At 43.3% G+C, this 11,769-nt stretch overlaps 1 protein-coding gene across 5 annotated transcripts in view; it reads right to left on the reverse strand.

Annotated features, from left to right (window-relative positions):
* SESN1 (sestrin 1) overlaps positions 1–11,423 on the reverse strand; it is a 117,200-nt gene extending 105,777 nt beyond the window's left edge. For all 5 annotated transcript variants that reach the window (XM_065590202.1, XM_024102500.3, XM_005287652.5 and 2 more), the window contains exon 1: positions 10,365–11,423. In XM_065590202.1, coding sequence (XP_065446274.1) covers positions 10,365–10,643 — 279 coding nt within the window. In that variant the 5' untranslated portion in view covers positions 10,644–11,423. The remainder of the gene's footprint in view (positions 1–10,364) is intronic.
* Between the last annotated feature and the right edge of the window lie 346 nt (positions 11,424–11,769).

The following is an 11,769-nucleotide window of genomic DNA, read 5'->3' on the forward strand; positions in this document are numbered from 1 at the left end:
TGAAGTACATCATTCGTTGTGGAAGCAGAGTTTGTCGCCATCGAAGGGGAGATCCTCAATGGTATTTTGGACCTCCCGAGGAAAGGAAGAGGACAAGAGCCATGAATCTTGGCGCATGACAACTGCTGTGGCAGTGGATCTTGCTGCAGTATTGGCTGCATCAAGGGCAGCTGGAAGAGCAGTACGGGAGATGATTTGTCCCTCAGAAACTATGGCTGTAAATTGTTGCTTTTTTCTCTCTGGAATGTCAGCAATAAATTCCATCAGTTTACCATAGTTTGTGGTCATATTTTGCCAGAACAGCTGTATAATTAGCTATGCAGAATTGTAATGTGGAAGACGCATACACCTTACACCCGAGCAGATCTAATTGCTTACTGTCCTTGTCAGATGGGGTTGAGTGGGGGAAACTGGTGTTTGTTCTTTTGGTTAACTGCTTCTACTACCAGCAAATTTGGCACTGGATGGGTGAAAAAGAATTCAGAACCCTTGGAAGGGATAAAATATTTCTGATCTGCTCTCTTGCAGGTAGGTAGGCTTGCAGACGGCTTTGGCAGGTTCCACGATGGCTGCGTTTAGAGGTAATGCAATTCTGGAAGAAGTAGATGGTTGCAGGATGTCGGTTAGCTCATGTTGTTGTTCAGGAATTTCTTCCAAGTTAATCCTTAGCTCATTGGCAACTCTTTTAAAGAGGTCCTGAAATTTTGAAGAATCATCCAAGGACGTCAGAGGAGGATAAAGTATTGCTTCGTCTGGTGTAACTACTGGGTCGGAGAAGGTAGACGGTGATTGTTCCTGCAGGTGTGAAGCGGCTGCCTAATGTTGTGACTCAATGGCAGATTTGTCTACTGGTGGTACCAAGCAGGTCTCACCCCTGCCTCTGGTGGCATATCGAGTGTGATCCCGAGTATAAGGTGCCCATTTTATGCATTGGGAGTGGCCATCGGAGATGGGAATGGCATTGCGGCAGGAAGAGCAGCGCTTAAAGCCTGGGGAGCCAGGCATGTCGGAAGCGGCTGCCGCTGACAGGAAAGAGAAAAAAGGATTGTTTGTTTATTTTTTGTTTTTAATAGAGAGAAGGAGATGGGGAAGTTGTATCAAATACTATTGGGAAGCTAAGCTAACAAGGACATTATTTTAAAACAAGGTGAGAGAAAATTCTCTGTCAAGTCTGCTGAGTTCCATTTCTGGCCGGGGACAGTAGAGAAGGAACTGAGGAGACCGACTGCGCACGCATATTATTGAGGCATGCTCAGCGCGTGGGGCAGGCTCTGCGCATGCACGACTAGTACGAGTACTGCTGTCAAAATCTCTGAGCGAAGGCGCAGGGGCGCACCAACACCTGGAGTGGAGCACCCACAGGGATATCTCTTGAAGAAATACTGGTTTAAGGGAATGATCCTACATCTCTGAACTGTTTTAGATTCTAAACAAGGTAGAATACCAAACAAGTGGACAGAGATCCCCAGAATTACTTTGGATAACCCTGAGGAACTTTTGGAAATCTAGCAGATTACTACAACTCTGTTAACATTTTGGACTTACAAACTTTGGCTCACCTGTTAATGTATTTTACCTGTTTTAACCTCACAACAACTTATTTCTTTTCTTAGCTAATAGACCTTGTTTACTAGATAAATTTGCTGCCAGCATTGTCTTTGGTGTGAGACAGAGTATCCACTGACCTAGGATAAGTAACTGGCCCTTTGGGTTTGGGAGTAACTTAATGTAATGTGATATTTGGTATAAAGGGCCATCATCACAAAGTCCAGTTTGTCTGGGTGGCAAATGGGCTGGAGGGCCTAAGGGGACTGCCTGGGACTCCATGGTAAGGCTAATATACTGATCCAGGAGTTCACATTTGTTACTAACTTAGTAAAAATCTAATTATAAAATATACTACCAGTTTGGGGTGTCTGAGCTGTTTTCTGACAGTCTGACCTGAGACTAGCACTCACAGTTGTGAGCTACTCCAAACAGCGAGGCGCACACACACTTTAAGAATTCGTTGCGACATATACAAGAATCAGACAAATTCTGGATATTCTGCCTCTCACTCAAATTGTCATGCACAAGTTTCTTTGCAGCAGAAGTGAGTTAGTTTTCCTGAAGAACTGACAGGTCTATTGAAGCAATTTCCTGAAGCTCAGTCGTTTGCTTGAACACTGACTTTTCACTTGTAGGACAGTTTTTCTTGTCTGGCAGTCAAGTTGCAGATTGGTCTTTCCAATCAGAGAGCATGCTCTGAAAAGACTGTCTGCCGAATAAAGTGGTCTCCAATCAGATGCTATAACTGTTTCCCCTCCCTCCCAGCTTTATAGCATACTACCACAGCAACATGAACGGAATTTAGCAGCATGACCTGACTCCATTAGTTCAAGCCTTCAGAACATGCGGAGTTTCAACAAGTTCATATACTGTCTTCTCTCTATCATCTCAAAGCAATGGGTTGTAACATATCCCCATAAGCACAGAATTCAGAAGTCTGATCTATGAGACCCAGTATGTTCTCACAACTACTCACTCCAGTTTTAAGAACGGATAATCCGAACTACTGTTTTTAAATGCAAAAATTCTCGCAGCCCCCATTGGACTAGAACAGTGAACCGCAGCCAGTGAGAGCTGCGATCAGCCAAACCTGCAGACACTGCAGGTAAACAAACCGTCCCGGCCCGCTGCGGATTTCCCTGATGGGTCATGTGCCAAAGGTTGCAGATCCCTAGTGTAGGCATCGCCTCAGTCTGCCTCAGGCTCCTGTGTGGGAGAAGAGATCCTGGCTTTCAGGGGAGATCTTCTCTTTCTCAAAGTTGTGGATGACCTTAGGGTCCACAGCCTCACTACCTTCGGTGCGGTCCACAAGAAACTGAGCTTCAATTATGGCCTCCCAGGAAATATGCTCTCTCAACTCCTTGAAGTAGGAACAGGTAGTTGGAGTGTTGCTAGACATCCTGTTACTGTCTTTTACTTTTGTAAGCCTGACAGAGGTCCTTGCTTTGGCGTAGTATTGACACTGTTCCAGAAGTGACTGTTCACAGGCATTTGCTAAGCAGTAAGGGCATATGTATGATTATTATGATGGCTGTCATTGATTAAGGCAAGCTACACCATCTCTTTCCCCCAAATGCGGAGAAAATCCAGTACATCTGCATGACTCCAGGCAGCTGCATATGGCATGGCCACTCTAACAGTGTTACATGATGTGATTGCAAACTCCTGGAGTTGCATATCACATACAGAGATGATCTTGCCTGCAAACAAGCGTTTAAATGAGGGAGGTGACATCCTGTCAAGGTGACCCCAGAACAGTAGAAGGTACACAAGGAAACAGGCAAGACAGTCCTGGCATGAGAAGATGCTGGGTGGGATAATTGGAATATCAAGTCATGGTGAAATAAAACGCACCAACAAATCTTTACTCTGCACTAAAGTCATTCCACAATTAACTTAATCCACTTCCAAAGTAGATTATACTATTTGCAATAACTGGCCATATAATTCATAGGATGGGATGGTATTGTGTGTACAGTGGTAATTTTTTATTAAAAAGAACAGAACCAAGACACTTCACGAAAACCTCTCTGTGTAGACAAGTCCTAAGGAAAACTGTTCAAAAACAGACACATGCCTGACATACTTTTCTTATACAAGCAAACACTCCATACACAAGCATAATAAAAGAGGCTTTTACGACCTCCTTGATGCCAATGAATTTGCTTCATCTAGTAAATGAGAAACTTTAGGTATCTCCCGAAGCAGACTGTTTGATGTTGGTTAAGAGGTTTAGAAGCTTCTCTCCACCAGGAAGATTAAGATCAATACCCATATAATACTTGTAACCTCTGCCAGCCTCAGAAACAGGAGCTCTCGTTTAGGCAAGTCATAGCTTGTCTTCAATACTTTTTTCAGTACTGATAGTACCAAGAGCACCTAACAAAGCAAACATTGCTGCAACTATTTTCAGCATTAGTATATGGATAGAATGGCAACAGGACTTTTTAGGAGAGGCTCTAATAGCAGACCACTAATTCCCTTCCCCGGCCACTTTGAATGATTGGCAAGACACAGAAAATACATTCAAACTGGTTTGGTAGAAGAAAATGCAGAAAAAAAAACCATTAAAATACATATGTTCATTTACTAAACAGTGGAGTACTAAGTGAACAGAAGTTGTGCTGGATTTTTTCATGTTTGATCTGTAAAGAGATTAGCATTTACCAGTTGAGTTTGTTTTTTAGCCTAGAAAGAGAGGATATGTAAACAAATCCTTCCTGAACAGATTATGAATGTAATCTGGGGGAAGCTTCCGCTATTACTGAATGACTGCAAGCAACGTACGGAAACATGAAAATATTTGACAGTACCATCAGTGCCCCGGCATCTCTAAGCTTGGCAGTACATGGCCCCAGCACCTCTGGGCTTGTCACGCCAGTTATGAAAGAAAAAAAAATTGCTTGAGCCTGGGCACCTCTTTCATTACAAATTAAGCATTAAATATCATACAGTAGCAGGGTCAATTTAAACTACCCAAATAATATACTGAAATATCCTGAAGGAAAATCCTGTTATCCAGCAACACCACTTAACCTTTTTTCTACCACTTTTCATTAAAGCTCAGTGGCTAACAAAGGAAAGCATCATTACCCTGATCTTGAATAGGCGAAACTGAGGCAGAGTGGTTTGTCTAAGGTTACACAGTAAGTAATTGAAGGAGTTTGGAATAGCATCAAGGTCTCCTCAATCCTGTCCTAGCACCACAATCACTGGGCTAAACTGCCTTGACAACCAAAGACCCAGTCCAGAAATGTTATTCACTCCCTGTAAGCCAGGCTTAATCATGTGCAATGAGTAGCCAGCACATCTGAACTGCTCAAAGTAAATGAGAACGACACCCGTTTACCTTGGCACCACAGGAGAAATCTAGCAACGGGTAAGGTGAACACTTCTTCTGATGTTCAACAGAACCTGAGAGGTAACATCCTTCCTGATCAATCACCTAAGGCAATGGCTCTCAACTTTTCCAGACTACTGTACCCCTTTCACAAGTCTGATTTGTCTTATGTACCTCCAAGTTACACCTCACTTAAAAAGTACTTGCTTACAAAATCAGGCATAAAAATACAAAGGTGTCATAGTACATTACTGAAAAATTGCTTACTTTCTCATTTTTACCATGTAATTATAAAATAAAATTAGAACATATTGAACTTACATTTCAGTGTATAGTATATAGAGCAGTATAAACAAGTCACTGGCTGTACAAAATTTTAGTTTATACTGACTTTGCTAGTGCTTTTTATATAGCCTGTCATAAAATTAGACAAGTATCTAGATGAGCTGATGTACCCCTGGAAGACCTCTGCGTAGGCCCAGGAGTACACATACCCCTGGCTGAGAACTACTTACCTAAGGTATGTCTACACAGCTTATGGAAACAAGGCTCCCAGCCCAGGTCAACAGACTCTGGGCTAGCACTCTAAAAATCAGTGTGAAAACAGCACTTTAAAGTTGTGGCTCAGGCTGGAAGCTCAGCCTCTGAAACCTACTGGGGGGGCGGGGGGGGGAAGAGATAGGTTTCAGAGCCCAAGCTGCAACTTCAAAGCACTGTCTACATACTTTTAGAGCACCCCACAACCAAAGTCTGTTGAGCCAAATTGGGGAGCTTGCTTCTGCAAGCTATTTATCCCAGGTGTTGTGGAGGAGGGAAAGGGCTGGGCATCTACTCCAGTTGCAGCCAGATGCTCCCAGACCTATGCATGGGTCTGAATTAAGGGAGCTTCCCAGCTTCCCATGCAGGGGCTTAGGGAGAGAGGGACATACTCCTCATTTCCTGGCTCCATGCAGGGGCCTGGGGAAATCATGAGGTGTCTCTTCAGCAGTCACCCACATTATCAGTTCCTGTTATCATGAACTATACAGAAGTCTGGGTGAGTAACAGAGACTCCCTCATCTTCCCAGTCCACTAGCTCCCCTCCTGCCCCCATTCAGTGGGCTGAGAAGCAGAAGCAAAGGCTTGCCTAGACCTCCCCCCTAGTTTCTTTCTCTACTCCCCAGGCTTATGCAGAGGTCGCAGAAAGAAGATATTCTCCTGGCCCCAAACTCAGAAAAACACATCAGGTCTGTTGCTAAATTACATGTAAATACTAGGGAAAACCATGCATGTGAGCTCCCCCCAAAAACAGTTCATAGATCAATGCAAATAATCACAAACAATACAGTGCAATTGACTATATGCAAAGAACTACAAATGCATAAAGTAACATTAAAAAAAATTCTTTCAGATATATTAATCTTAGGTGTTTCTTGTAGTAGTAGTATGTAAATCATTCAGATGCAAACGTAATTCAAGGTCATGTTGTCCCTCTAATATTTTTATTTAAACAGCAACATTTTAATATAAGTATTCCAGTTGGGTTGAAAATTATTTCCTGTTACGTTATACATTATAACTGGCTTCTGACTAGTCAGTTTCAAAGCAGAAAGAAAAGTGGTTCAGTTTGCTAGTATTTTCCAGGTGACATGTCAATTCTCAGCAAGAACTAGCACTCAAATTAAGTTTGTTTGCAATAAAAGTTTACGTGTTAAAAAAAGGGCTTCTTTCTTCTGAGTTTTCAGATTGCTGAAGTAAGCAAAATAGGTGGAGCTGTCTGATTAAGTACAAAAAGTACGTTCTCGTGTTACGTCTTCTACAACAACATACAAGAAAAATTAAGATACTGCAAATGAATATTTAAAACTAATTAGTAGGAATTTAAATTAAACATAGTAACTTCTTTAACAGACTGTCACAGAAGAACATTAATGAAGCAAAAGTTTTAAATAACTCTGAATTCATTTGTATTTGAAAGCAATTCTTTATAAAGAATGACTTCCATATTGTGCAATACTATATAACTAGAGTTTAATAGAGAAATTAAGAACAGAGATCAGTATCATTTCATGTCCTATAATATGATTAATAGACCTTTAGAATTAAAAGTTCAGATGTTATTCCTATAAAACGTCAAACCATTTTTAATTTCAGAGCTATTTACTCCTTTGTTAATCTAAAAATAGCAAGTTTCACAGGTAAACTGAATGTTTCATAAAGCATTTATTTTTATCTTCATTGCAAAATGTAACTGATGGGGGACTTGGGCCAAAATGGTGCTTGATGATGGGTATGTAATATTTTCCTTAGTTTCACAGCCAGCAAACCACACAGTCTACAAAATGGAAGAAATAATCCAGACCTGATCTCCCAGCAATACTGTTCCAAAACAACCACAAAGGCAATGTTTTCCTATGAGTATTATACAATTTTGATGCAAAACTCATTATGGGTTATTCAGGGAGGCTGTTGTGGCCTCCTACACATACCTATTGGACAACAAAGGCCATTTAGTGGAATTTACTCTGAAGTTTTGTTAACATCTACAGGTACTGCCACCAAATTCAACTTTTAGTTTTAGATGAAAATAAGAATATCTCCGCAAGACTCTCCTCTAAAATATTAGTGGCTTCTTGAAGGGACTGACAAACTAATTTGATTTTCCACCTCACTTCCCCAAATTACTGCTTCAAAGATTAGAGACAGTAATAATCAAATAGAAAAAGACCAAAAAGGTCCCATGTTTGTTGAAATCTAACAAAATTATGGATTGATTTATAGGCATAAAAAATGAATCAGAACACCAAGCTTCCAAGGTAATTACCAAAACACTGAAAAGAAACACATTTGTAGAATAAGTGAGAACAAAGAGGTGGGTATTAGTTTGTGTGAGATTTCACTTTCTCTTAACTAAATTCGCTAGGAGATCTTTATTGTAGCCTCTTTCTTTAGGAGCCAGCAATCTGCTATCTTGTAGCCCTTTCATCTATCATCCATTATCTATTTTTTTAATCACAATAGCTTATATATGATCATGTGACTTCTTGATTTGGATCAATTACATCCAAACTCTTAGCAAACTGATAACATTCTTCCAGATAGTTTCTTGGCTTTTTAAAGGCCCATAGCAAAATCCCCAAACAGGGTTTAAATTTTCAAACTCTTCAGAATCTTTCACAGTTCCGTAAGTTTTAAGGCCAGAAAGGACCATTAGATCATCTAGTCTAACCTCCTGTATATCTCAGACCATAGAACTTCACCCAGTCAACCCTGTATTGTGCCCAATAATTTGTGTTTCAGTAAAATGTATTTTAGAAAGTCATCTAGGTCAGGTTTCTTTCAATGGCTAATTACCCTCAGTGTTAAAAGTTTGTGCCTTATTTCAGAATTTTTTTACTGGAGAAAAATACTGATCTAACAATATTTCAATCTTACATCTTTGGATCTAATTTATCTTATCATTAACAAATTAAACAAATAAGTGTTAATATGAGGATATCTGAAAGTGATTCCTCATGCACCATCTTGGATTTATCATTTTGATTCCCAAAATGTTGCTTTGATATGCATATCAGCATGAGTTAGTCTATATACAAAAGAGATCACCTTGTCATATAATTACACACCAGTGAAAAAATTTTCAAGGGTAAGAGAAAACTTTCCTCTTCCCTCAATCTGCAAACCAAGATTACATTTGTACTTAGTTCAAACTGTAACAAAAACAAGAACCAACTGAACATAAAATATAATTTCGAAAACATTTTCCTAGGTTATTTTGCAACTAAATTAATAAAAGTCTATGAATGCAATGAGAGAAAGGAGAACAGCACAACTCTGAGAGCCAGGAGATCTAGGTTCTAAGTCCAGCTCTGCCACAGATTTCCTTTGTAGCCTAGTTCATGCCACCTAAACATTTGTGCCTCAATTTTCTCATCTGTAAAAAGTTAATAACTATTGCATAAAGGTAGTGTTTCTAAAGTGCTGTGATATCCTTTGGTGGAAGGATAACAATATTTATTAGCCATTTGTGAAGGTTTCAGAAGAGTCAAAACAAAGAAACTATTAAAGTTTCTATTCTTAACATGTCAGTTTTAGAGCTCAATACCACCAGGTACTGTGAGACCATAACTTTAATGATAGAGGTTTAATTTAGTTCTTCTCATGATCAAATCCTTGAGTCTTTGTGAATTTGTTTATCACCAACAATTATGATTATTTCTATTTGATTTGGGATTTATATTTTCATTTGTAACAGACTGACCTTATCAATCAACAGGGCCATCCCTAGACATTCTGGTGCCCTACACAGCGCCCCCCCCCCCCCCCCGTGGGGGGCTGGCCTCAGCACGGGGGGCTGTACCCAAAGTCTGTGGGGGACAGGAGCAGGCTTGAGGTACAGGGGGGAACAGTCCCCCAGCATGAGCCAGCGGAGTGGGTTGGGGCCAAGTCACTCCACTTCCTGACGCCTGGTGATTGCAGGGCGGGCCCGACCCCACACTCACGGGGCCGCAGGAAGTGGAGTGACCCGGTCCCAGCCCACTCCACTCCCCTGGCTCCCAGACTTTGGGGACTGGGGGAACTGCCCCCAGCACTCACCAGCAGCGTGGCTGGGAGCCGGCAGAGCAGAGTGGGCTGGCGCCAATCGCTCCACTTCCTGCCGCCCCAGGAGCTCAGGGGAAGGGGTGGAGTGGGGGCAGGGCTGGGGCGGAGCAGGCGTGGAAAGAGGCAGGGTGGTGCCCCAAATGTCCTGGTGCCCTACGCAGCTGCATATGGGCAAGGATGACCCTGTTAATCAAGATTATAGTTCAAAAATAAGCTTCAGAGGAGAAAGCATATTTTAAAAGATCTTGATATTTTCTAACAATCTTAAATCTGATGTTTGCCAACTAAAAACAAACAAGATTAGTATGGGAAAACATGTGAATGATTCTTGATTTTGTATTAACAAGACTGGCATAATCACAGCCCTTGTAACATCTGACAAATATTAAAATAATAATTCAGGCATATATTGAGTCCCGGAGGTACTTGTGTCCCAATAAACAACCCACTTTTCATTGTGAAAGCTTGCACAGGAATTCATTTGCAAAAGGAGCTGATTATGTCCAAGAGACAGAACTTCTCCCCATATAAAAACGTTAAGTTCTTAGTAGATGACTTCCTTTATCAATGTTATATACTCGTTTGACACAACTAAACTGTGTTGCTATTTTAGTTATGTCAAATTATATAAAAAGTTATTCAGAAGTTAATACTATTTTGCAGCTAATAATCTTAAGAACTTAACATAGTCATTCTATTAACGGACTGAACATCACAACAATCTAGAGAGTCAAAAACGAAAGCTTTTCTGTGTTTAACAGATGAACATGCACTACAGCCTTATGGGGTTTTTTCCTGCATCACGATAACGCCAGTTACAAATGTGAGGCATTCTAAGGCGCTTTAGAGATAAGAAGTTGGAGAGGTGTCTGCTGAAAGGGGCACTGACTCTTACCTGAACATTGCTTAGGATAGACGCACTCTTCTCTCTCACGTCTCTAAAGGGGCATCTCTTGGAAAGCATGAGCAGGCGAGCCAGCATCTCATTCAATCTTTCCAGAGCTGTAGCAGAAGCTAAGTGTCCTTCCGATGACTCAGGAGGAGGATCCTCCTTTACAGGAGAATTTTGTGCTATTCTCCTCAAAACAGCTTGCCGGATGTTTTCCAAGGCAGCGTCTCGAGTGCTGGCATCCCTGCTGCACAGCCCATCCCACCTCACCTCTCCCTCCTCCATCGCTCTCTGATCGGCTCCAGGCCGCCCAAACCTTCACCGGCTTCGCCTCGTATAGAAGTAACAACAACAGTTCGCTAAGAAAAATAAAGTGCGGGCCCAGCCCATGGATGTCACCACCGGCCCGCGGATGTCCCCCGCTTTGTCAGTTCTCGCCCTTAGAGCCGCCACGCGTCTCGCCTCCCCGGGCAGATGCTGCTCTCGGCGCAGGGGGCCCGGCCTCCCCTCACCATGGCAGAGCGGGGGCGCGCGGGGCGGGAGCCGGCAGGTGAGGAGGGCTGCGGAGCTTTGCTCTTGCTGGAGCCTGGGCAGCCCCCCGCGTCCCGGGCAGCGAAGGTCCAGGCAGGGACGAGGGAGATTTCCAATCAGCGCGCAAGGCTCGGCCCCCGCTGCTGCAGAGCCAGGGAGCTTCCCATAGGGAGAAGCCGGGGGGTGGTGGGGGGAGACGGTGCTACCACCAGGGTCCAGAGGACACGTCCCGGCTCCGGCGGTTCAGCCCCAGGGTGAGGGCGGCTGCCGGCCTCAGGGCAGGGTGCAGGCAGCGCCGCAGTCCTATCCTGGGAACGGCTGGGCGCTTGGGCCAGCTCCCCCTCGGCGGCGGCGGCGGCGGCAGCCGGAGCGATCTGCGCGAACCCCGCCCCCTTGTGCTCCGGGCTCCGCTAGGAGACCAGCGAGCGCACGTCCCGCCCCGCCCCGCCTCCCGCGAGGACAGCAGCCACGCCCAACCCTCGTCTAACAAACCGTAAAATCCCAACCTGACCCGTTGCCGTTTGGTGACAGACAAGCCCTTTCAGCCAATCACGGTTCAGAGGCATAACTCGGAGCCAATCACGATAACGAAGAGACGGAGAATCGTGCTAGGGAGCCGCTCTCTGTTGCGAGGGCTACTGGGATTTGTAGTCCAGCCGAACTCCTGCGCCTGTTGAATAAAACTACAACTCCCAGCAGGCAATGTGCATAGCCCAGGCCATGGGCGGGATAGAGGGTTGGGTATTGGGTAATAGTTGCCTTGATCCTGTTGTATCAGGGAGATCACAAAGATCAACGCAAATCCATTTCCAGTGCTCCTACTAGAGTGACCAGATAGCAAGTGTGAAAAATCAGGACAAAGGGTGGGGGATAATAGGTG

Source organism: Chrysemys picta, chromosome 3 (genome assembly GCF_011386835.1).
Source record: "Chrysemys picta bellii isolate R12L10 chromosome 3, ASM1138683v2, whole genome shotgun sequence".
Classification (NCBI taxonomy): domain Eukaryota; kingdom Metazoa; phylum Chordata; order Testudines; family Emydidae; genus Chrysemys; species Chrysemys picta.